The following is a 26,653-nucleotide window of genomic DNA, read 5'->3' as shown; positions in this document are numbered from 1 at the left end:
TTCAATGACATTGCCTGTTTTGATTGATCTATTCATTTCTTTATATATTTTCAATCTACTTATGGCGTGCTACGCAAGAGACTCAGCGCAAAGATGCCCTTTGGAATAACGGCCTTTTCTATTTATTTACTTTTTTTAAAATTTTTATTTACGTACGCTGGTACATTTATATTAATATTATATTTTTTTAAATAGAAAATGATTATTATAGATTCTTCTTTGTCTTGTTTTTGTTCTTGTTCTTCTTCTTCTTTTTCTTCTCCTTCTTCTTTGTCGTTATATCTCTATTTCTATGTTATAAATATGAGATGAAGAAATACTTCATGGAAATGCCACTGTTAAGGTTAGATGTATACAAAAGGAAAAAGAAAGAAAAATATTAAAAATTAAATAATGTTTTTTTTTTCTTCTCAAACTTCTAATCTAATCTATAATTTCAGTCGAATATACCGATATGAGATATAATATCGAGGAAATTTTTCACTATGGTTTCATCGTGCAACGTGTACAAAGAAATTAGTAACACTCAAAATATCTATGAAATTTGTGGTTTCTTTCATTACTGATAATAACCAAAGGAAATAAGAACAAAAACGAATCTCGAACTACATTTACTATTGATCCCCTCCTTCACTAAAGCTTTCATAGACGTTATGTCGCATTTATGTTCAGCCGTGTCGTCTTGGCAAGTTTTGCGACAACTCTCAGTACGTGAAGGAAGTTTTATAAATTACAAATTTGTAACTGTGTATTTACATCGATCATCAATCGATTTAACTTAACTACGTCAAAGGCTTATGTAAATTCTAAATAATATTATGACTGCTTAAACGTTACAATCTAATGTCACACAAACACTTTGGAGTAGTTATTTCAATTGTTTCTCTGTCCGTCACCGTTTTTTCTTCACCAAACTTAAAAGTGTCGCCCTTTTCGTGTTACACAATATTGTTTCTTTGGCACTTCGCGGCCGATTTTAAAAAGTTTTAAACTTTGAGTTAGATTACATATAAGGTATATTAAACGAATGTCATTAAATTGTTACTACTATTATTAATATAATTACATGGTATACCGCTATCTATCGATTACAGTGAAACCTCGATTATCCGAACTATGACTTCATTCATCCGAACTGTCAATTATCCGAACGTTGGCTGAAAAAATACATTTTTGATGCCAAACATACATTGTTGCTTGCCAAAAAATGTGTAGCAGCTGTTCGTCAATTGATCATGGACCACTATATAAAACCAAAGTGATAAAATAAGCATTCGGTGTTTGAAAGAGGCTCAATACGTATTTAGATGTTTAATATAGACTGTTAGTCAATTTAAATTTGTGTTGTATATATTATCATCCCTCAAAATAAAAATTGATTTTCGGTTATCAGAAATACACTCGATTCCAATTAATTCGCATAACCGAGGTTCTATTGTAATAACAATAAAAAAATGGAAAAATGATGCTACAAGATACTAAAGACGGGGAAAAAATGTACAGAAAAACAAAGTAGTTAATGGCACAGGAAATAATTAAACGTATGTGTAGAGCATGTGTATAATGTTACGTTTATGTTTGATTTTGCGTTCTTTTTTTTCAATATTGGCAACTCGTTGATTTGTTAATTAATTACTTACTATCTTCGTAAAACGAATTTCATTTTTTATCACTCTCTCGCTTATCTAAGTTTACATACGTATTTCCGACTATACAATGTATACGCCTCTAATATTTAGTGTTTTTTGCATTATTTTATGCATCCCTTAAGAATCTCTGACTAGCACATATGACGGATAATATCCATATTTTTTTCCTTTCTACTCGCGTCACGTCAAATAATGTTCTCCACCAAAATCACAATCTTGCAATCTTATCCAAGCCCAATATTACTACAAAACACAGACAACCCAATACACGTGTAACAAAACTCAGTTTGATAAGAATCAGTTTGGATATTGTTTACCTCGATTTTATTCCATTTTAGTTTATGTCTTCTTAATCGAGATTACCAAAACTATTCTTTATGGTGCCTCCTTTTTTTAAATCAACATATTGCACGTACTTTCTCCAAATGATTTTTTGTTTTAGTGTTGTAGTTTTTTTCCCTTTTATGTTTCCATCAATTTTAAATAAATATTAATAAAAATTGTTGAAAATAAAAAATAATTATTATTATGCATCAGTTTTCCAATGTCAATCAAATAATGCCCACACACACAAGCCGCCTAAAAACAATCTAACTACTTCTAATAGTAACTGGTATGTTGAACCATGAACTGTAATTTGACAACGTTACGTCAACATAAAAATAGAAATGAAAGCAAATTAAATTATTTACAAATAAACTGTTCATAATTTGTAAAATATGATCACAACGGAGTATGATTTTCTTCATCATCAACTCAGAGGATTCTTTCAGGAATACAAGACAACACATTTGAAAATCAACAAGAAAGAAAAATAATAGATATTCATAAATCAAAATCATGGCATTATTATAGTCAATGATGCAGCGTCACGCTAGACGACAAAAAAAACCCATTTCAATTTCCGGACGGGGGGGGGATCGGTCCAGCAGGTATGCATTGACAGATGTTACGTATACTTGTAGGTATCCCCATTGAAACCAATCACAACTATGTACGAAGTATAAATAACGAGTGCCTTTACGAGTGTCTGTCTGAAAAAAAAAACTAATTCCCGTTTTAGTTTTTTTTTGTTCTTTAGAGAAAAATTTGCGTGCAATCCTCCGATAAGGAGAAGTACAAATGTGAGTATCGTATAAGTAGTCCCTAGGGCCTCTTCGAATGTTCAGCATTTTATGTTCATATTAAAACACACAAGGGGTAGAAAAAGGAATTTTAATTTAAACGTTGTGAGTTTAGAGAAACTTTAACCACGCGGAATCGAATGAATATACGTATCATCGTAGGCACGAATTTCCCTTTGTTTACATTTTCCATATATGCATATATACGCTTAGTTCTTTCCTTCCTTTTGTTGTTCTCCAAGATATTTCAATCCCGTTGTTCATGCGGATGACAATGTGTAGAATATAATATCACGAAATACCTTTTGACGATACGAATATGCTATGACAATAATAATAATGATAATAACAATAATAGTCCACAAAAGTAACAAATACAATACTGTAAATTCAAAATTATGAAAATGTTATTTTTAATTATAAATAAGTCACTCGAAAATTGTGTATCGACAGTTTGATATCGGTCGTTTTCCCGGTATCCCTATTTTTTTGATTCACCGCACTAGCGACGATGTCTCTTCTTGTATAAGAATTTCATAACATGAAAGTTCCATTCAGGGATTTGATTTACTGAGATAATTGACGAACAACATTTGCTCATGTTTAGCGCCGAATCGAGCGAATCGTTTGAGTATTGCCACTCTGAGAGTTGTTTGATTGATTATCGGTTAATTTTTATTGTTGTTACGTGGGCTTGCCGGCTGACTATTAGCCTGTTGCGCGCGTTGTATGTATATGTTCAACAGCTTCAATTTACTTCCATATAGCGAGGCGAGATGAGGCATCAGGACTTCTTCGCCTACCGCGGCATGAATTGCGACCATGCAAAAGACCGCGCTTTTGCGCACGGTACTTTCCCTGTCGTCGTAAGCCTGCAATATAAGATAAATTTTTTTTCCAAATTACACCGATCAATTACGCAAAGAATATTGGAAAGACATCACGCATTCATCTTGAAACATCGAGATCGACTCACCTTTATCAGGCCAGGCATGATTTTCGATAAATGAGGCATTATGGCGTCTGCGCCCCAGTGCTCGACTATCTTGTGAAGCATTTTAATGCCAGCCATATTCTTAGGATACGGTTCAGTCGATATTATCATTTGAATCAGTTTTATTATCTGATCCGGCGGCAGTACGGTTACAATTGTCGCCGCGCACTTCTCCGCAATTCTGAGTACCTGCGATTAAAAAAGAACATACCATTTTATATGGGGAAAAAAAGGAAAAAAAAAGATACAATGGAAAGAAAAACGCACCAAGCGGCAAAAATTTCAAACGGATACTTCACAAAACTAAGAAGCTACAAGTTACAAAATTTGACACAAAGATTGAATATATATAAATCTGATACTTAGCAGGAGAATTTTGAAGAGCCGACAAAAGTGGTTCTAACAGTTACAAAGAAAAAATCCAACTTGATAATCATACTACACATCTGCAATCAGCCGTTCTTTTAGCATCCAATACAGTACACTGATTTTTAATAACTCGTTCGAACCGCCGAATTGCGTATTCGACATGCGGATTAATTCGTAACACACTTGTAGTAATTTACAAGGTAATACATATTGTGCGCAATGTGTAAATGAAATGCAAACAACTACTTCTAGAAAAAACGAATTAACAAACAAACAAACAACACAGATACCTCTAATTGCTTTACCAGGGCTCGACTGCTGCCGGAGGAAGCTTCAGAATTGGGGTCGTCGAATTTGTGAGCTTGCAAAACCTTGAGAACGATCAGTTCGATGAATTTTGAAAACGACTCTGTCAGTTCAGGGCACTTGAGTAGCTCTGTAAGAACCTGAAGTACTTCTATTTGTACTTGTTTATGGGGACTGCCAAGATTTTCCAGCAGTGACCTCAGTAATTTCCTGAAATCGAGAGCAACCGGAAATTACGAACACTATCGCTTGCTTCCCTGTAGCTCAAAGTCTACAATAAACTTACCTGAAGTTATCTTTTAGGTATGGCACATCACCGTCTCTAACGTACGCCTGAAACTCTTGTAGAGATGCGATTTTCTCTGCTTCGTGACCAACGTTTTCCTGAAGTACCTTCATGAGGTTGTCCAACACTTCAGGCCCTCTGCTCGTTGAATCTGGTGAAGACACCGTGTTTTTTTGGTGTTCTAGCGTTGAAAATAAGGGACAGGCATACAAATTATAGCCAATTTAATGTGAGAGCACAGAGAAAGATTAAGAAATGCTATCAGTTCAAGAGCTGAATCGTGCCGAGAGACTTGTGCGCGTAGATAAAACACCGGGAGATGAAGATGAAGTTTTTGTGCTCTCTGGTTCCGTAAATAACCCCAAGTTTTAGATTTCCACTAGGGTGTCGCAGATTTTGCAGTTCAGAATATAAAGACGAATAAATTACCGTGTGTCTTGTATCCGTTGTTTTCCTGCGGCAGCACTGCATCACCGGTGATTGTATCACTCGAGCCGTTCAATGCCACGTTCGTGACGGGCCTGCCTCGCTGCGTAGGAGAAGAAACGGACGACGAGCGTCCCTGAAAAAAGTGTATCCCTTTAATTGACGAACCGCGGTAAGTTCCGGATATTATTTCCGTTGTTTGCCACTCGAATTTCGCTTTACTCACTGAATTCGACAATGCCAGCCCTTCCATTTTCTCTTCCACGTCTGCCATGTTACTGATACCACTATCTTTGCTGGTCGTCGCTTTCTCAAGACGCTCAAAACCGTAATTTTGAATTTCTGCCGTTGTCCGCCTCAACGATCTGCGAAACGGACGACAAATTTGTTGAGATTTCGTTGGGAAAAAATCAGACAGGTGTATTCCCATTTCTATTGAACATATCATGCTACGAGATACTTACTTGTAAACCTCTTCGGGGTTTAAATGGTCGTCATCCATATCGATATCAGTCTCAACTCTTGTTCGAGCTGGGGAATGAGGCATTCTTGAAGGCGGAGTGCCGGGAGAAACTGGATTACTAGATCCGGATGATCTTCTGAGGTGATTTTGGACCAGGGTCAATGCTGCTTCCTAAAATACAGTCATAATTACTCAAGAAACACGAATGCGATCGTGACTTGGAAATCGAATGCGACTCCCGTTTGTTCAGTTACTAAATACAGCGGAACGATCGTCGCGACTTACTTGGTAAGGTTTTGGTAAATCAGAGAGTATCATTGTCACTTGAGGTGTATTCAAATTGTAAAGTGCTATAACTGCGTTTTGAGCGTGCCTCCTGACATCCTGACTCTTCATGTCGTTTGTCCAATCCAACAATCTTGCTAGAGCCGAGGCTGCGGAACTATTTAAAGCCGACGGTACGGCCGTGTCGGCGATCTGCGATATGAAAGTGAGAGTGGCTACTTTGACCCGAGAATTTGGTGTCTGTGTAGGGTCAGTCAAGAAGCGTAATACTGTAGGCAAGAGTTGTTCTCCTGGGAATTGTTCTCTGTAAGCGAAAAAAAAATTAAATCTATTAATATGATCAATAAACTTTACGATCAACATAATCGTTTTATCACAAAACAAGCTTCTTACTTTACAACGTCCAAGGTTTTGTGAATTTTAGTTTGTATCGAGCCAAGCAAATCCGTTCCAAGTTTATTCAAAAGCCGGGCGCACAACACGTATAACCAATCGCCTAAATCTTCGCTGTGACTCTCGATCAGATCGTTCAACGTATCCAGGAATAAACTCAACACTTTAGTATAGGAGTCCATGAACATTTTCGCAAAGATATCCGTTATTTTTCGCAATTCCGTCGCCGTCAACGTATTTCCATTTGCTAAAAAATGCTGAAGACCAAGCAGGCCTTCTTTACGATCGCCCCAATGCTTGCGACCACAATTTTCAATGATTTCTTTAATATCCTGCAAAGAAAAGTGGGTAAAAATCAGACTTTGGTAACCGTTTAATTTCAGGTATACTTTCAAGGTGTTGCATTGTGCCTTAGTCTCAATAATATTTTTTTGTTCATTATCGTGATCTGTTTTTATTGATAACAGTATGAAAAACGGTTGTGGATCAGAGAAATAAAAGGTAATGTAAGCAGAACAGCTAGAAAACATTGAAATAGAGTAAGTTGAATAGAGGAACGATTCCAACGTTAAGAATAGTTTGGATAATTATTCAATTTCCATTTCGTCTTTGTCTAGGAAAAATAACGTGCTCGCTACAGGTAATTTTTGAATAGTTCCAAAAGATACTCCTTACTTTGAATTTCAAATGTATCACAGATAATCGATGAAGAATGGGGAAAGTATAAACTTTAGCAAAAAAAGAAAGAAAAAGACACAAAAAATAAACAAACCAATAACAGACAACAAACCTTAGGGATAGATTGATCCCACAAATCGCGATACAATCTTTGTTGTGATCCGCTCCATGAAAACGACTAACGAATGCATTGGACGAATGGAAGGGGCGAACAGGTCACAGCGAACGAAGTCACAGCAAACGCATCGTCACATTAGTCCCAACCAAACAAACACGCCACAACAGAATAACAAAAAAAAAAAAACCAAACATGCATTAGCCACATTTATTAATGCACGTCAAGCTTCAAAATATAATTTTTACCTATATTATCTCTGTACTCTTTCTTTTCTCCCATGTACGATGATTGACAAGAAACATTCAACTATACATAAAGGTTCTTCAGGAAAGTAACGACAGAATTAATAGACGAAGGGAAGGTAATTACAAAATTGAAAAAAGAGAAGAGAAAAACCGAGTAATCGAGTATTGAAATCAAAAGAAGACAGAGAGAATCAGGGCGTCTGATGACATGAAATATAAAAATCACATGTTTATTATTATTATTAATGACAATGACAATGGCGTATATATGATGTACAAACGAGTAGTCACTGAACTTTACATCTATGTTAATATTGTCTGAACCTTTAATTTTGCTCTAGCATCCAAGAGTTCAGAAAAAGAAACTGATGTTATGATGTTTAAATTACTCACTTCGCTCGGCCGCCGAAAACTGTCCATGCTGCGCTCCGAGCAAATGCTGTTGGTTTCGCTGTCGTCGCTGTGATCCCCTTTGCCTCTTGGAGTTCTGGTGTAACTATCAATACTGTCGAATGTTAGAGCATCGGCAAGAGCTGATTCCGCCTCTCGCGATTGTTGGAGCATTTTTTGCGCCATAACCGGCCTAGTCGGAGGCCTGTCGGTGGGAGACATGTGAAGATTTCGATCTCTGAAATCCAGACAAGACGAAATATTTCTTTGAAAACTTTTGTTCATCGATCATTGATGCCTTTTCTTTTTTACTCCAATTTACGATAGATGTTACCCACCGTAATTTACTTCCGAAACTTCTTTCCATTCCAAAACGCTGCGGACTCGGTTCTCTGCTGTTTCCGGTACTTCTTATTCCCTGTCCGGACAATCTTCTCGGTCTTGCCATAAGAGACTCTCCCCCTTCCCTGTTGTACGTCGCGTAGCTCAATCTCGAAGATGGTGAGCCAGATCTGCTGTTGGCTGTAATTGGAGGAAAAACGGAAACGGTTTAAAGCAATTAAAAATACAGCTAGGCATAATACAATTAATCGAAATTCGCTTACGTTGAGATTGCGACACTCCTGCAACCCGTGTTCTAGTTCTCGCCATTCTTTCCGGACTGGCGACAGCACTTTGCGGATCCGGAGATTTGGCTGGTCGAGCTAAGCAGGATTGAAAAAAAGAAACTATAACCATTTATTGCCAGATACGGACAAGAAAACTGTTTTCGAATCGAACCATGGGGTGAAAAAAATGTGAAGGCCACAACTGGATCTATACCTGATTTTCCTCGCTGATTACTAATATCATTATCTGGGATCCAGAGCAGCGACAACGGCAGCATGATATTAAAAATGTGATAAAAGTACAGCTTACATAGTTAATATATATGTACATACATCTTTATTTAGTTCGAATCTGGGCATCAGAATAAGGTTACATGCACAATTGTTTCAGGAAAATAAGGACGTAGTAAAACATACAATCGTAGAAATCAATAGTGAAAACGAGGATAAAAGCGGTATAAGAAGATTAAATAAGATAAAGTAAAGAGCACAATTGAGCATACGGAAATCGTGAAAATGTACAATGTAGGAAAATATATAATCGTAGACAGTAATAGCGAGGGTAGGAATGAAAGGAGACTATTAAGGAAAACGAAATGACTTAAGATACACAGCCGTACTTACAATCGTAAACACAGGTCAGTAGTAAGGAAAACTAAAAATTTGTTACCACAATCACTTACGTAGCGTTGCTTTATGACGATACATGTTTGCGTAAACCATTCTCGCCTTGGCTCGTTGAGCTGCTTGTAGATCTATCGCACTTGTCGATCTGGCGTCAGGTGTTATGCGGCCTAGAGAAGAGATGTGTCAAGATTTTTAGATTTACTCTTGGTGCCAGGATCGAGACAAAAGCGGAATATAACATGCCGAATAATTTACTGGGAATTATCGGGTGTACAGATAACATTGACATTATTTCTTTACCTCCAAGCTTCTCAAACTGTTAAGGACTCTTATTCACCTTGCGCGATGAATCGAAATAAGAATTAAAGATGTAACAAACCAACGTACGTTGACGGATAAAAATATAATACAGATAAATTTTCTACTACTTATAAATCAAAGAAAAGCGATCGAAAATATAAATTTCGTCTAAAAAAAGTAGGTAAATACATAAAAAGGGATAAAATAATGTTAGATTAATGGAAGGAAAGAGTGATCTACACAAGTCAATTAGCAGGTTACATAATTTATAGGCGTGAAATTGTTTTTTTGTCAATTTAATTACAATGATTATCAGTAGGTCTTTGTAGAATAGGAATTCCAGACTGACGATACGATCTAGGCAAAGACGGAGTCCTTCTCAGAGGGCCATGCAATCCTGCCTGACCATGGTGTAAGTTTTCTGTACTACCTTTATGTTACAATATAAGGTAATAAAAGTCCAAAAGCAGCATGTAAGAAAAAAACCGTAATTCTTTTAGTTTAGAAAAACCCACTGATCCGTGATTGTCGTGCGCACAGCTAGATATTCAGAATAATGAATGGGCGAGAAAAAAGTGTTCATCATTATTTTTACATCGATTTTACCTCCCACAAATATTTGAGGACTTTTTTTTCTTTCTTTTTAAAACAATGTTTTTTTTTTGCCCGGAGAGGAAAACGTCTGTTTATTAACATCCAATTCTTTCTACAGAGTTTTACATTTTACCTGCAGCGCTGAGTGTCGGTCTAGGAACCCTTGGACTGATGCTGGTAGATCTGCCAACTAGACTGTTGATACTGCCACTGTTACTCAGAGACATGAGCGATCTTTTATAACTGGTATCCAAGCTCTTGAGCAAAACCTCAGCCTGTTCCGGAAAATGTTCTTGGAATGCCCAGTAAGACCTGTCGGAGAAAAAAATTAACATCACAGGCATGAGAATAACAACAAAAAAAAAAAAATATAAGAAAGACATCAATTTTTGCAATTTACTTTCTCGCCGCTGCTCTGGCATCGGCGTCTGAATCAGCGATGCCTTTTTTAACGGCTTCTTGTAAAGCGGCTACATGTCTCTGAAGCACATTCGTAGCCCAGCACTGAAGTATCAGGTGAAGAAACTCGCATGACGCCCTTCTGATATCTTTGCTTTTGCTGTTCATACTGGCCGTAATTATCGGTATGTATCTGGGACTGTGGGTGTGCTGCAAAATGAATCGTACAGCAACAGCGCCGGAAGTCGCCATGACCTGAAATGACCACATTACGTATGAAAATAGTGAAGAAGTTGGGAAAATTCAGCAGATGTGAACTCAAGGCTATTAAACGTAGTTAAAAACGATGCTCTGCAGGATAAAAGAGTGGAAATAATGACCCGATAATTAGATTCCATGTCGAGCGACTCTGCGTGTTGTTAACGAGCGACATTGCGCTAATGCCATAAAGAGAAACGGTTTCAAATGAGTAAAAATATAACCTTGAACAATTAGCTGTATGTACACACACACACACACACACACGTTTACTCTAAGAGACTCTCTTACCTTGGCGCTGTTGGGTATGAGATTGATAAGCGTTGGCAATACACATTCTCCAAAACTGGCAAACTTATTTTTGAGTTGATAGCTCAGGAAGGCAACTGTTATAGCCGCTTCCTTGACAACCTGCGATCTCAGATCCATGCATGCTGCTTCAAACGATCTTTGGACGTTCTTCAGGCACTCTGTGAAATTGTCGAAATTAGCCCCACCGGCTATCAATATACCACGCAGTTTCTTCATCTGGAAAATGAAACGATCTGTTCAGCACTTTGTGTCGACTTTGTCTTTTCGGTTTTTTATGCGATTTTTCTTTTGATCGCCAAACTTACGCTCTCGTTTCTCTGCTTCCAATCTTTTTTATCGTCACCTACTACATCCTTAATGCTCTTCATTTGTTCCTCCAAATCTTTTGCGGAGAATAACTTCACTGCCGGTACATCCTCAAACGCGTTGAGGAAAGATTCTTCGTCGATAGCGCCAGCTTGGCCTGAAGAAATTTTTGCATTTCTAATTAGGAAACCGTTTTAGCAAAGTACAAAATTGTGCCTAACCATAATTTTTTCCGTGACCTGATAATAATTGATCGTGTCGATGTGTCAGCAATTTATGGAAAGGTGAGGAGAAAAACACAAAAAGCATCAAAGCGTGACAAGTGATGAAATTTGATATGACAAAGATTGCATTATGTGCAAATACTTCTTAATTCAAAGAAAAATAAAAATACTGTGGTCCAAGATTTTTGAGAATCGTTCCAAAAACAAATGTAGATGTGTGAATAAGACGTGTAGAATGACGATGTAGACGGATGCTTTCGGCTTTGTCGGTATTTGAATGATTTTTTGTCAACCAACAGAATAATTTGACCTTTCATTGATTGGTCAAGAATTTAATCCGCTAAAATTTTTAACAGTCTAAAGTAAAGACTAAAAATACGTAGTTCAACTTCCACTAACAAACAAATGTTTGATCTTGACACAATTTCAAACTGGACGAAACTATTTTGTTCGGTTGATACTATATTATGGTGGCTATAACGTTTAAAAACTCCTTGAATCAATTTGACAGTAGAACTTTATTCAGCAATTATTTTTTTTAAGATAAAAAAAATATAAAGCAGCGTTTTCTATTTCCTCATGTCAAATAAAACGAACAATTTGATACATTAGGTTGAGAAACTGGATACTTTTTATAATCTCTGTACTCTAATAAATACGACGTAATTAATTATAATCAATCGGTATGTATCTATTTACAAATTCGTTCTCAACATCCAATAACGTTAACAAAAATAAAACCTCAACGCTAATCGACACTACCTTTACAGTTTATAAGCCACCATAATGAACGATACTACATTCAATGACAATAATAATACTTATGACAGGGATATAAATTTTTTGCTAAGTTTTTTTTATTTTGCAATAATAATAGGTACCTGCCGCTGATTTTGCGGATGAACTGTATTTTAGAGGTGCCCTTTTCGTCGTAGACGTTGTACTACCAGGCGGAGCTGTGTTATACAGGGGAATAGTTAGCAGGCTTGCATCAATCGCTATTAATTTTATCTTTTTTATTTAGTTTTATTCAATTTCGATAAGCAGTAAGATTGCACTTGTTTTTGCTTCATCACATGTACGAATCAGTCTGATCAACTTCTAATAATTTGATCAAATCTTAAGATTAGATCAAACTACTCTATGTAGCGCTAAAATTCAAGTTGAACATAATTTTCTCTCAGATAATTGCGAAATAAATATGAAGGGTAAGAATTCTCGACCTCGTGGATAATATATTATTGAATCTTGGTGAGCGGTCAATTATATGTATAACGTATTTTTTGTTAACGTTTCGGCCCGGATATGGGCCCTCCTCAGAACGATTAATTTATTTAACTGTCAAGAACAAAATACATTTTTTATAAGAAAAGTACAAAAATGTGGGAAAAAATTCAAAAGACTTACAAATAGTCTTTGATACGGGAAAAGATAGGATCCCCATGGGCAAACGATTCAATGTTGTGTACAAAATACCTTGCAATGATTGCAATCAAGTTTATATCGGACAAACTGGCCGCCATCTAAACACCAGAATCAAAGAACATCAACGCGATGTACATGAGAATGAAGAACGTCACACTGCTCTAACAAAACATGTGACCAATAAACAACATACTTTTAGCTATGACAATACAAACATCCTCTGTGAAGAACCTAATTATTATAAAAGGTTATTACTAGAAATGTGCAATATTGTAGGACACACTAATTCCGTTAACCTCAGACAAGATGTTGAACATCTTAGCAATATTTACAAACCGCTAATCTCCGCCCACATATCACACATTGTTTAACCTTAACTATACACATAAAATTATTGTCCCCATGGCACAGTTTTTTTACATAATTTCTTTGTTTTTTTCTTATATAAGTTTATATCTGGTTCACCTTCACTCTGGGTCATATTTGTTTCTCCCATCAGTCGTTATTCACCAGTTGACCCAATCGGTTCAACAAAATTTTTGTTAGACATGGAGAACAGGGTCACAAAGATCCCAATACCACTTTCTTGGACATTGCGTAAACTAATTCAACTGCTATAAAAACCTTTCTTTAAAACTTTTTTTAATACATTGACATATAGACAGTGATGATACATAGTTTTTTTAATTAATTACCTCCAATTTGTAACTCCTACACTTTAAACAACCGGAGGAGCCGACAATGACTACTTTTACTCGAAGAACTTTGGCTCGACAAATTGTATTTTATGAATTCGACTTGTATCTTAATCCTCTTCCTATAAAAAGGTAAATTACTCTCTAAGCCTATCTTTTTTAACAATTAATCAATTTTTACTCACCAACCTATAATATACAATAGCCTTAAGAGTATTACATCTATAGTATTTAATGTCTGATTGTACTTTTCTTATAAAAAATGTATTTTGTTCTTGACAGTTAAATAAATTAATCGTTCTGAGGAGGGCCCATATCCGGGCCGAAACGTTAATAAAAAATACGTTATACATATAATTGACCGCTCACCAAGATTCAATAATATATTGCGAAATAAAGTTACTTTGCAGAAAATAAATTCTACTTTTCACTCAGTACAATTTCTCTAAATATTTTCTTCAGCCGTTAATCAACGTCAGCGTATGATTGACATTAAAGCATGCTTCAAATAAACCATGCCAAAACTAGAAACAATATACTATTAAACCCACAAATTGTTGTAAAAAACCTGAGATACGAATTAAAAAAATCGATCAGAATCGTTTCTCTGAGTTACATAACGACGAATATTTGTGGATACTAAGTTAATAGCAATCAATGTAGTAGCGATGATGCGAGGTAAGAAATACGATAGCAGAGCGTGCTCACAGAGATGCGTAATGAATACAAATGCAAACAACTCTAACAACTTTCGTGACTGCTTGATGAATATATGATCAAATTTTATTTGCCGTAATAACAAGTATCGACAACGGAATAAAAAAATACCTGGAGTTGATTGCACGGATTTGGCGGGTCCAAACTGTCCTCGCTTTTGCACGGCGCTTGTTGATCTTTTCACAGGAGCGGATTTGATCTGAGTGGAAAAAAATTTGGCAATTATTGATGGAATAACGGGGAAAAATGTGCACCAATTTCATAAATCAATCGTTTGAAAAAAGAAATGAGATTTCACTTACCGCTCGGTCTGTTTCATCTTCGTCTTTCATTGCTGAAACAAATCCAAGTGAAAAATATTAAAAAACGATGCAACCATGAAGTTGAGACACTCTGTCAGACTTCAAAAGCGAATGAATTCTCCTTCAGCCAATTGACTTTAATCTAGATTTAGAGCCTATGACGAATTGATCGCAGTGGCAAAAAAGTCTATATACCTAAAAGCATCATCTATCGTGTGTAATTATCCGAACGATTGATTCATCACATAGAAGAAATACCGTTGCTAAGCAAAAAAGGAAAACTACAAGGACCAACGAATCGCAGAAACGTGATATATTCTGTTTCACTCTCCCATTCGTTTATAAAACAAGAAAAATAAGTAAAGAGGACAATGTGGATTGATTTTGAATTCGTTAAATCTCATTTTATTCCTGCGTAGCATTGTTCTTTGATAAATCTTTGAAAAAATATATTGGAATCTTCTCTGCCTGAACAACAGCCAGTACCTAGGTCAGGGTGGAGCCAAGGTGGTTTATGGATGTCACAGTGACATCCTCTGGCTCTTGCGCCGGGATGTTTCACCACGTTGTCCCACTGAAGAATCCAAGCGCTACTCGGATCCCATATCCCCTTATCCATGCTTGGAAATTTTTTTAATCCACGTCGCGAGCATCTGTGCTCGTTTGAGACGATCATCTTGGTACTGTTATTTATTTATTTACACGCTTTTTTACTTTGAACTGACCGCTGACCAAGGATCAGATTTGAATTTATTTCAAGTTTACAATTTTTAACACAGTTTTAATTTTTGTAAAATACAATAGAAAATTTCTTTGTTAAAAATGAAAAACTAAATACGATTAGACCATCGGTTCTACAGAGCAGCACACCGAATAAATGAAGTTTCTTAATGGAACTAAATATTTTATTGTCTAGCAGCCACGTTTGGTTATATTTCATGTGAAATACGGTGAAAGCTATGCTACATTGTATTCAATATTCCAGGCTAGAATCTAACAATAACAATTCAAGATTCAATTAAAACTTTCGCAATTGTCTGCACTGCAATGTTGAATTAATTTTAGGTATGCATTTTTTTTCCAATCTTACTTTTTTTCAAAAGTTGTTATACATATAAGGTAGGGAAAAAAAATCTGCGTGCAAGAATTTGCAATTCACAAAACAAAAATTTGCTATTCCCATTTAACGAACAATTTTTCTAAAAATCTGACTCATTTTGGGATTTGGGTTTTTGAGGTCAATAATGTAGAATTTGAAACATCTTCTAAAACATCTTTATTGCAATCTTATTACAAAATGATAGCTGTAGGCATAAGAGTGTAAAGTATTTTTTTTTTTTTTGCCATTTGATGTAATATTTCGAGTTCCAGTTGTCCTAAACAGATGATTCAAAAAGATTATTAAAATATGTGAGTATGGCTATGATCCAAACTATAATCATATCTATATTTGCAAACATTTGCGATTTCACATGACGTTAAATTGAAGTATTATTTTTTCACGTTTTTTTCATTACATTATTCCCTTAAGTAATTTCAATGGAACCAAATGAGACGATTGTAGTGCAAACCATAGCTATATTTATATATTTTGACAATTTTTGAATTTTCTGTCTAGGATACCTGAAACTTCAGAAATCCGGGCGACAGCAGAAAAAAAAAAAAAAAAAAAAAAAAAAAAAAAAAAAAAAAAAAAAAAAAAAAAAAACAGCACGCTTTGATGCTTACAGCCACCATTTCGTAATATTTTGCAATAAAAAATTTTTGAATCAGTTCAAATTCTATATACCGCCCCTAAAAATCCAAATTCCAAAATTCTTAAGAGATTATTAGAAAAAAATTCTAGAAAATGAAATAAAAATAAAAACATGCGCTCACACAAGAATCCCCCCTTCAACGCTACCCTGTATATAAAAATAGATATGCATTCATACGTGTGCATACGTATGTACATGTGTAAATTCGATACACGTGTATTCGATTGTTCTATCTCGACGGTACGGTGAATTGAAATAAAACGAGAAGAAACCGTTAATTTGAGGAATTGTATAATGATTACCTAGAGAGAAATAATGAGAGAATAGAAAATTAGAATATACAGCCTGTTCGTGACCCACGCAAGAAGAGTTTCTAAACGCGAGTTTCTACACACGTGAATAACTCGGAATAATAAGCGAAGAACAAAACAAAACAAAACAAAAAAGAATGAGAAGTGAAAAGACGAAAAAACGCAATATTAAAATTACAGTGAACACGATCCTCGCAATCCGGTATTCTCATAAGAATAAAAAGAAGAAGGAATAAGTGAGAAAATCGTCGGTACTTATTACGCGGACGTCGATTGCTAAAACATCGTCGTTTTGCGTTCAAACATTGACGGAGGGGGGGGGGGGGGGGCTATACATACTCCCTACTTGATCGTAATTAGCAAATGAGCATAAACATATGTATACCTGCATCATCGACAATTAATACCTGATGTATATCATAAGCAGATGTTACAAAGAAAGGCATCTCGTGTACGTAAATATGAATTATTCGATTGCATAGATACGAATTACGAATAGACGACGACGACGACGACGACGACGACGTTTCACATCGAGAGAGAAATATTTTCTTTATAGATTGCACAATAAAACATCGGTTTGAATCTACATACTTACAAGTATATATATATATATTATTATACTTTTTCTGTTATGCATAATTATAATAATACTTGTTGAATACGAGAAACATTCCTGAGGTTAAATTCACGCGTACGTGACGTCGCAGCAGCACATCTCGTATCATGATCATCATCATCCTCACATATAGGACAGGTAAATTTCTTCTCTCGATGTTATACGGGTTTATATTGTACCGCACCTATCGCTTGTCCCTTATGATTAATACATACACGCTAGGTATGATGTATGTACGTACAAGCTAGCTGGCTGATCAAACATTGCGAAACCGGCGCACACATCTGTTTTATTATCGGAAAAGAGACAATCCGCGGTTAATTTGATGAATATTTTGTCTCCGTAGATTATTTTTACCCACTCCTTGGCTTGCTGAAGAGAAATAATTGAGATGGGTTGACAGAAATGCGAATGAACTGAGCGCATATAAATAAATAAATATATACGGTTAAACGTGGTGTTTTGTAGTGGTAGAGAAGCTTGATATGCCGTTATTATACTCAGGGAATTGGGCTTCGCATGGTATAATGAAAATAAAACAAAAAAAAAAAAAAAAAAAATAGTATAATACGAATACCGAGAACAGCAAGAATATAGTCGAAAAATCCCGTATGACAATTTTTGTTTTTTTTCCTAACTACGTGAGAGAACCATCGCGTCAATTATGCGGTACGTCGCGATGTCGATAAAATTCTTAGGTTAATAAACCTGTTTAGTCCGATCATACGTGACTAGAAATGTTGAAATTGCACGGTCGAAAGCGATGAATTTTACAATTTGCTGAACACAGAAGTCGAAAGAGGCTGACGCGAAAAAAAATCACAAAAACGTACATTTACACCCAAGCTGGTATGTAGAATTACGTATCTACCCAGCATTGGTTTGTTGTTTTTTCATCGTTCTCTCATCTTCTTTAAAGATATGCAAATCTAGCCGATACTAAACCGTATTTTCGGTATGTGGTAAAAGATAAATTATTTAACAGTCTTTGAAAGATATCTGATTAAAGCTGCCGGTTAAAAATTACTAATTTTTGAGAGAAACTCTTGCACATCTTCGTTCTATTTTTACACGCGTCGATATAGAATTATGACAATGAAAGGATACAATGTAAACAACACGCTGGTCAAGAATGTATTCGTCGATCGCCGTACGAAGCGGTGCAGAATAAAAAGAAGCCCGAGAAGACGAGAAAAACACCGCCACGCGTTATTTAATTCACAGATCGAATCGCGACGGTTTTGCGAACTCGAAATTGCACAATGAAAGCATCACTGAACGGTACGATTATCGCAATATGTAATTCGTGCATCATAACACACATTAATGGATAATTAGTCGCTGTACTGTTTGAACCTTAAAATTTCGACCTAACGAAATTCAATCATGCGACACGACGACGATCGCTGATTAATAAAACATATTCATACGATGCAGATTATTCGTGTAATGACTTAAAAATTACACAATACTGATCCAGATGAATGAAGATCACAGAGACGATGCAATGATTTCGACTGATCGTTCTTCCGAAAATGAAATTTTCCCAATTATATTACCATGGAACCGATCGCTTTGAAAATGAGAAAATCAAGCGGGGTGCCCTGGACGATTTCGACGTTCGCGTACATATCAAAATAAAGCAAAATATTGCGATTTTGTAGAAAACATGCAATTTATTTCTGCGTCAAATAAAAATTAATTGCAGTGTTTTTGTTCAGAATTGCATACGCCATACAGAATCGCGCTTTTGAGGCATTATTCACTTTTGCGATACGTGGACTGATATATTTGAAGATAATAGACGTTGCATTGAAATCGATCAGGGCATCCCCTAAAATACGAGTATACAATCTGAAAAACGGTGTTGATTATGCGAAAACTAGAAGTTTCATCCCCATCCACATACACACTCACAAAAAAAAAAAAAACGAAGAAATTATATACCAATACGTATATACCAAGTGTCGGTGCAATGAATGATAAAGAAACAAAAGCTCATGAGTATAAATCACCCCCTAAAAATCAAAAAAAAAAAACCCACCAATATATAAGAAAACAAAAACATTAGTAAATTATTCGGAAGTATGTATTATACGTAATATTTACACGAGAAAAGAAACATAAACTCGACCGGCCGAATCCCGCGATCAAACTGCGCGATGTTGAACCACGATCGGCGTGCGTGAACCATGTGCCAGGGACACAACGCTGCCGATGCGGATAGAATAACTAACGAAGAAGTATCACCGTGGTCCGATATGGGGGGAATCCCCCCCCGCCAGGCGTGGTAATTCACCGTACTTTTAGAACGGGGATATAAGTAAAAGGGCGGTGAGAGGAAAAGGGGGAGAAGAGAATAGGGAAGGACTTGCGTTGCACACGAAGGGGGAAGTTAATGACGCGTATGTCGTAGATGCATGCATAAGTGCATAGTATATGTATTTGTACACGTATGTACATCTCTAGAGGGTAGGGTGGTTGCAAACATTTAGATAGGGTAAAGCGAATATTCGTATGGTGGCCCATATACACAAATATATGTATACATATGTATACACACAATTCCTGCGTGGAAAATAGCGAATAGAGTATCGATTTTTCCTCCCTTTCATCTTCTTACCACCTTTTACACGCTAACATTTGAAGAATAGTAAAGGAATGATTTTATTCATTTATATTTGGGAAAAGAAATCTTTACATCTATGGCATGTACGGATTTTTATTCGATATCAAATCTCGTCAATCGAGATGGCCGCACCTTAATATAAAGTTATTCCAATTGTATGACATAATTTCCAATTGAGGGTAGATTCGGGAGCATAAGTATGTACTTTTAGACCATAATATTAAGATTTGTATCAAATCTTAGCATCTCAGAAAATAATATCATTTGAGAATTATTAAAAAAGAATTGAACGATTTATTTTATTTAATGCAAGCTTGTGAGAAGTATCAGAGTTTCTCTCATTCTATGCTTTTTCCATTTCCCCATTCTTTTGTGAAGCTGATTATTTCCGCAAACATTCTTAGGACTATACGTTACACCTATATATACTTATGTGCAGTCGTAAAATGATAATTACAAATGTTACGTAACAGAATTCGTAATTATACATATACAAAGATATGCAAAAATGAATAACTTGCCTTCGTAGAGACATTCAATGATCTGATTAGCATAATTATGTAGAATTGCAAGATTAGTGCGATACATTCTTCAGTGTGGTTAAATATTTTCACACAGACTTCCACGTATTGTGAAATTTTAGGTTCACATCATGGAACAGATATATTTGATTAATTATGAGTTTCACCCTTGGTATATATCCTTAAATTGAGTTTCTTGGAGGACTGTTCATTTTTATAAAGTTCGGATAATTACGTCACGATGGAACTAGTCTAATCAATAAGTTACCAGATTAAGCACAATATGTATGCATGAATTTTTTGTTCAATTTTCAATACTGTTTAATGGCTTTTGTAACAGTAATTATGTAAGGCACATTCAATGATACGTCACGTTTCTTAACTTGGCTATCGTCAGATACTTAACATGCTAAGGAGAAACGAAATTTGCAGTACGGGTGTGTCTGCATCCTCCTGAATAACAAAGTACAACCAACAAATCGGCTTTTCCTACTTTTATGTGCCTCTATTACGTTCTACATAACAAGCAGCCTATACAGCGACTGATTAAAATGTCAACTACGTGGAACGGACAAGAGGCTCGACATAAGTTACAAAAGGTAAAAAAAAATCCGCCGTGTATTAATTCCATTTGAAGTATAAAATAATTCCTACTCAAAATCGCCTGATCAATATTTCAACAGATTTGCATCATTACCGCACGGGCGAAATTTTTTCGAACAAGTTTTTTCAACAAGTAATAAATATCTGTTGTTGAAATTTGATCACTTTTCAGATATTGTTATTATCATTACTCCTTTCCTGCGTTAATACAAAGTAAGACGATACCGTGGGGGCCCTAGATTGATTTCATGAATGATTCAAGAAATCTATGCTGTCGTCGTGCAAGACGGTTCACTGAACATATGAGATTTGGTTATGTAACTTGGAAGGTGGGCTTGGCAGATCAATTACATCGGATCAACTCTCTGCGGTAGGATGTAGGTATATTTCGCGAGTACAAGGAGAAGAAAAGATGTTTAAATCTGTACTCACCCTTTGACGACATCGCTGATGGTAATAAATCTCCCGCAGCTTTTATTTGATCAAACTTCTCGATTAGTAACAGCCATCTGAAATAGGTAAAGGAAAAATGTGAATTTTTTCGTGACAATAATTGTAAACAAGAATAAAAGGATCATGATTGGTTGAAAAAAGATTTAATATTAAAATACGGAACAATCATTGCATTTGAATTAAAGAAAATTAAAGGCAAAGAAAAACAGAAGAGAGAAAAATAATGAAATATCTAGAGATGCTAGACATACGTTTGATTCCGAGTTTTTTGTCGTGGCCCAAAGCTTTACCTGTTATCAAGATTTTAAGAACTATGCGAGCATTTATTTGTCGTGCAGAAAACAATATTAATTCAACACGAGTAATAAAAGCTTAAAACTACAGCTACATTTTCCATTCTTGTTATTTGACATACTTTGCCTGTGGCACGTTGTGCTTCTTTTGTAGATCATGCCGCAATCTTTCGCCAACGTGTCTGTAAACATGTGCCACAGTGTTGAGCGCAGTTTCCCGAACTTTTTCAGTCGGATCGGACAGAAGTTTGACTATGTTTGAAATAACTCCGGATAGTGCCATTTCGTCAGCGCCATATCTGAAACGAATCAGAAGAAGATAGTTGTTAATTTCTGGTTCATTATAACTATGCAGAGATAAAAACCTACCTATATACTTGACAAATTCAACGCGCAAGTATTTTTTTCTCTAAGGTCATTAAACCAGCCATAATTCATTTTATCTTAATCTACACAAACGACTGACAACCGTGATAATTAGCTCAGAAGCATCGCTGATCGTTATCAGGACATTAGGGCTTTGAATAACCTGGTTGAATCTTTCGGCTATTTTAAATCTGATTCTTGTACGTTTTAGAAAACAATAACTTCTTACTCGTCTAACAACGTTGTCAGGAGAACCAGACCTTCTTCTCTCAATTTGGCATTTTTGTGAGTGAATGTTGGATGGAGTTTATCTAAAAGTTGTTGAGCCGTTAAACAGCCTCGATTTGTGAGCTTGAGGAGAAGAAGCGATGCTTTTTCTCTCGTTGTGTCTTTGCTGTCTCCTGCAAAGTAACAGAAAAATTTTCATGTATGTAATTTGTCTGAACGTTAATATCCAAATGCAACCGAAACTTTGTTTGTCTATTTATTTGAGCTACTTTATGCCGCGGAAATTGATTCAGCAAAATACGGATTCTGCATTAACCGTCTGAAACCATAGCGAGTTTTCCTCTAAACCATTTAGCTTTGATTAGATTAGATTCTATTCATTCATTATCGATACATTCAGAGTGCGACAAGGAAATCGAAATACGGAAATTTGAGATTCTCAAACGTACTACAAAATATTTACGTTTTTTGTTTTAGAAATACATTTGCAACCAGAAGTTAGTAAACACTATCTTGTTTTTAATTTCTCGCTAGTAAAAAGGAAAAATGATGTATATCAACATAGTGATTAAATTCTTTTCTTATCGCTTACCCAATCTGTCGATTGTAGGCTGCATGATTGTTGATATATAAGGCTTAAAATCCGGGCCCATACGATCGGCAAGATAAGTGAGAGCGTCCAAACCATTTTGACAAACCTGGGGGAATGAAAAAACGTCTTGGAAAAATAATGTAAAATAAACGTATTTTGAATTATTATTCAGTTAGTAAAATCATTATACACCTAATTACTAAGCATGAATTTAATCACATGTGAGCATTTAAATATAACAAAAAAAAAAAGAATGAACGGAACCTTAATTGCCCAGCTTTAAGAGACAATTACTTTTACTTTATCTAATTAATTCTCGCGAAACAAGCATGTTTACTAGCTGTTTGTGGAAAAAATGAAGAAAAACAAGACAAACACGTGAATATGTTCGTTAAAAAATATTTGAGCAAAAAAGAAGAATAAAAATGTATGTGGAAAACGACAAGAGCCACTCCCCGATGATGTAATTGTTTGCATCTAGCACATGGAGTTGAGTTGGTGAAAGATGTGACGACCTTGTGAGAATTTTGTAAGTACGATTATAAAATATGCCAAAGAAGGATGAATTTGTAAATATTCTTGCCGAAAGGGAGATAATTTATAACAACATCTAAATTGCAAATCAAAATCTAATAATATCAAAATTTCACAAGGCAAGATCGATGATAATTTGATAGACAAAGGAAATTCAAAAGTAATAAGTCTACTTATGGGGATGATCAATAGCAGACAATTATGCTTAATGGCATAGACCGCTCAATTGTCAGCTCGAGTATTACAAGACCAGTTGAAATCTGAGCAGGAGCACAATGCTGCGTGGGGGAACGTTTAATGCATCAAATAAATGAGTACAATCTTGGTCAGCTAGAACTTGACGTGTGGGCGAGATTGTAGGAAAGAAGCCCATAGGCTATACTTTGATGAAGTTTGACGTTGTACTTGGTTTGCAAAAATCGTCAAACCACGTGGGAAGATCTCCGCAATACATGACATGTAATTAAATGAAAAAGCATAAAACAGAGGCGGCAAATTAGTATCTTTCTTCTTACAAGAATACCCATAAATGTTTTGATGATAAATTTTGGAGAATTTTTTATTTCGTGTTTAATTCCCCTCGCGGCTGTCCGACCCTAATAATAAATTGAAAGTTTGGGAATAATCGAAATGTGCAGGGGGAAAGGATGTGGTGGTGAAAAATAACGAAGGAAGATGCTGAATCCGAGAGGTGACACAGATAACAAAAATCAACGCTAAATATAGCAGTGAATGGTACATGTGGCAAGGCAACACAATACTACTACCTCTAGTCATGTTGGGTAAGGTGAATGCATGTGTGTCAAGATGTGTGAGAGATAGGAGATCATGATTCATGAATAATGTAAAACCTGTTCAATTTCATCTACCAGCCAGTGTCCAAGCGTGTGTGGGTTTTTATCCACCGACACAACTGCGAGCATCGTTTAGTAAGGACAACTCGCCGCCTTCTTATTGTTATAAAACGTCACAGGCGCTAGGACTCATTTTTCAATTTCGTGTACTCGGCACACATACTTTGCGATATGATGGCACGATTTATGGGCAATAGAATTGACCGCTGTTATTAATAAATTGTCACCTTGTTACCGTCGGTTACTGCACACGAACTTGAGGTCTAATTTTGACTACGATAACAATATTAAAACAAATGGGAAAGATTATCAGTTCACGATCGTTTTTCGCCTACGTTTATTTCTACAATTTCCAGTGGATCGTGTTAAAAAGATGTTCGAATAACATTGTTTTCATAAATTTGGCTCAGACTGGGCTACTTCTTTTTCTAATGAAATTGTTTCTTCACTGATTCTGCGTAAATTGTTAGATCAGATTTTATTATTCAACTAATTAATTCACTAATTTTGGTGTTTAAAATTCATCGGTAATTGCTGATTAAGTATTAGAATATTGAAAAAACTCTGTAGTATTTTGATGATAAAATCTGTCACCCAAAACCTGGATTACATTTAATACCCAGTTTAAAGTGGACTGACCAAATTTGCCATGGGATACTTTGACATACATGGTATGAAAGTTTTACCTGATCCACAGCCTGCAAACTTTTCTTTATTTTACCAGTCATGATTTATCTTGAAGGATCATTGAAGACTGTATTCTTTGTACGATATCGGGTGAGGAAAAATTAGTGAGGATTAAAAATTAAGGATGAAAAGCAGATGCTGAGGTACTAACGAATAGAATCACGCCCCTATTTTGGTCGACAACACATTTGACTCACCTTTGGATTTCCGTTGTGAAGCCAAGGCACGAGATTGTCTATGAAGAGTCCAATGTCCTGGCACTCGATGCTTTTATCATCGTCGCCGAGATACGTGATCAGCAAATTACCGACATTCAACTTCTTTTTAATATCCGTGGTAGACAGGAGTGGCATGAAGGCATCCATGTCTCTTGGATTGCCAGCCATTATTGCAAAGATTGTTTTTTCACCAGTTTACACAATTTTTTTAACTTGCACTACAACATTGTCATCAGATACACGCCAACGTGTTAACAAGTATCCTTTGTAAGCACGCACATCTCGCAACTAGACGCACACCATGGATTTCACTTTTTTTTTTTAGAAATTTCAAATTTACCTTTTTGTCGCTATTATTACAATATCACAGCTGTGCGAACATCCCTTCACTTCGTGTTGTTGTTTACTTCATCCTGTCACGGTCATGTGTATCTTTGCACTTGTTTCTTAATGAAACAACGCATCATCCTCCTGTAAAATATTACAAAATAATCAAAATTTGCCATTGATTCACTAATAAAGTACCGAAGCCATGGGCCAGTTAATTACTTTATAGATTTGATTATGTTTTTGCTTTATTTAGGAAAATTTTAACTCTGCATCGATATCAGGATCAGAAACATAATTAATTACGACTAATTCACAACCTAGGTGGTTAAATAATTAAGGCCGAATTTGCCGTACAGGTCACAGTTTAAACAACGGGTGTAACCCAGCTCAATAATAGACCGAATGTGTGAATATGCTGGTAGGAGAATTCTGCCAGAAGGAGTAAACGAAACGTGAATAGGAATGCATGCGAACGCGAGGTGATGATACGCGAGAGAAATATAATAATATCGTCGAGGTACATATAAGGTATGAATTTACGGCTAAAGTGACGTCGGTAAAAGACAATCTAGTCAAGTATTTGAATAGAACAGGAGCGAGAGAGCGAATAAGGGATAGAGAATATAAGAATTGACGAATCGAGCCTCACCAAGTTTGACGAAGGGCTAATTACCGGGTGTATTAAAAACGAGCTCAAACTCCGAGTAAAAGTGGAAAAAAAGCCACAAGAGAAAAACAAAATAAACACACAGTCACACAGTCACGCACGTACGCACGCATACACACACGCACACACACAACACCCACACAGAGAGAAAAGCAGGGATACAACGAGAAAAAAGAAATTCGTCGCCGCACGAAAAAGACGGTGAGTAACCGTCACCAACCGTCACTGAAAAATGGAGCAAGGTATCGTGGAAGACGTTACGTAAAATATCCCGTCTGAAACTCGTACTTAGAACTGTTTACGGAGCGTTTCATCACGCAGAAAAGAGACTTACGTACCTTGGCTATCCCTCTTTCTATCCCGAACAGACTATTTAATATAAAGTTATTAACTTTTGCTGCACCACAGAGCTTCGTTGACCATAGCTTCGGCTTCAACTGTGAAACACCTCGCATCGTCCAACTACGGCGCTGGCGATTGCAGTGTCATCTCTGAGCG

At 36.0% G+C, this 26,653-nt stretch overlaps 1 protein-coding gene across 16 annotated transcripts; it reads right to left on the bottom strand.

Moving 5' to 3' along the window:
* Positions 1 to 314: 314 nt before the first annotated feature.
* Positions 315 to 26,634, bottom strand: chb (chromosome bows). 16 transcript variants are annotated; one of them, XM_046624815.2, is made up of 29 exons: positions 26,494 to 26,634; positions 25,138 to 25,629; positions 22,866 to 22,971; positions 22,275 to 22,446; positions 21,802 to 21,978; positions 21,366 to 21,442; positions 14,494 to 14,525; positions 14,303 to 14,390; positions 12,236 to 12,310; positions 11,130 to 11,287; positions 10,804 to 11,040; positions 10,256 to 10,509; positions 9,989 to 10,167; positions 9,566 to 9,691; positions 9,018 to 9,128; positions 8,549 to 8,581; positions 8,332 to 8,430; positions 8,065 to 8,248; positions 7,730 to 7,964; positions 7,086 to 7,151; positions 6,296 to 6,627; positions 5,903 to 6,206; positions 5,619 to 5,788; positions 5,381 to 5,519; positions 5,158 to 5,290; positions 4,729 to 4,909; positions 4,427 to 4,652; positions 3,750 to 3,956; positions 315 to 3,645 (listed from the first exon to the last, which is right to left on the bottom strand). In XM_046624815.2, the coding sequence occupies exons 2-29, from the start codon at positions 25,324 to 25,326 to the stop codon at positions 3,442 to 3,444; spliced, it is 4,494 nt and encodes a 1,497-aa protein (XP_046480771.1). In that variant the 5' UTR covers positions 25,327 to 25,629; positions 26,494 to 26,634; the 3' UTR covers positions 315 to 3,441. The 16 variants fall into 16 exon arrangements, with proteins under 16 accessions (XP_046480771.1, XP_046480774.1, XP_068991826.1 ...); XM_046624818.2 differs by having other exon boundaries at positions 4,442 to 4,652; XM_069135725.1 differs by having other exon boundaries at positions 4,729 to 4,879.
* Positions 26,635 to 26,653: the final 19 nt, after the last annotated feature.

This window comes from Neodiprion pinetum, chromosome 4 (assembly GCF_021155775.2).
Source record: "Neodiprion pinetum isolate iyNeoPine1 chromosome 4, iyNeoPine1.2, whole genome shotgun sequence".
NCBI lineage: Eukaryota > Metazoa > Arthropoda > Insecta > Hymenoptera > Diprionidae > Neodiprion > Neodiprion pinetum.
Note: the sequence above shows the minus strand (reverse complement) of the source record. Positions and strands in the feature narration are given on the sequence as shown.

Excerpts from the sequence above, each read along its gene's own strand:
- chb (XM_046624815.2), bottom strand. The coding sequence starts at position 25,326 with ATGGCTGGCAATCCAAGAGACATGGATGCCTTCATGCCACTCCTGTCT. Across the intron at positions 7,965-8,064 it reads AGTTTCGGAAGTAAATTACG|AGATCGAAATCTTCACATGT; the intron begins GTGGGTAACATC and ends TCTGGATTTCAG. Across the intron at positions 4,653-4,728 it reads TACCTAAAAGATAACTTCAG|GAAATTACTGAGGTCACTGC; the intron begins GTAAGTTTATTG and ends TCTCGATTTCAG.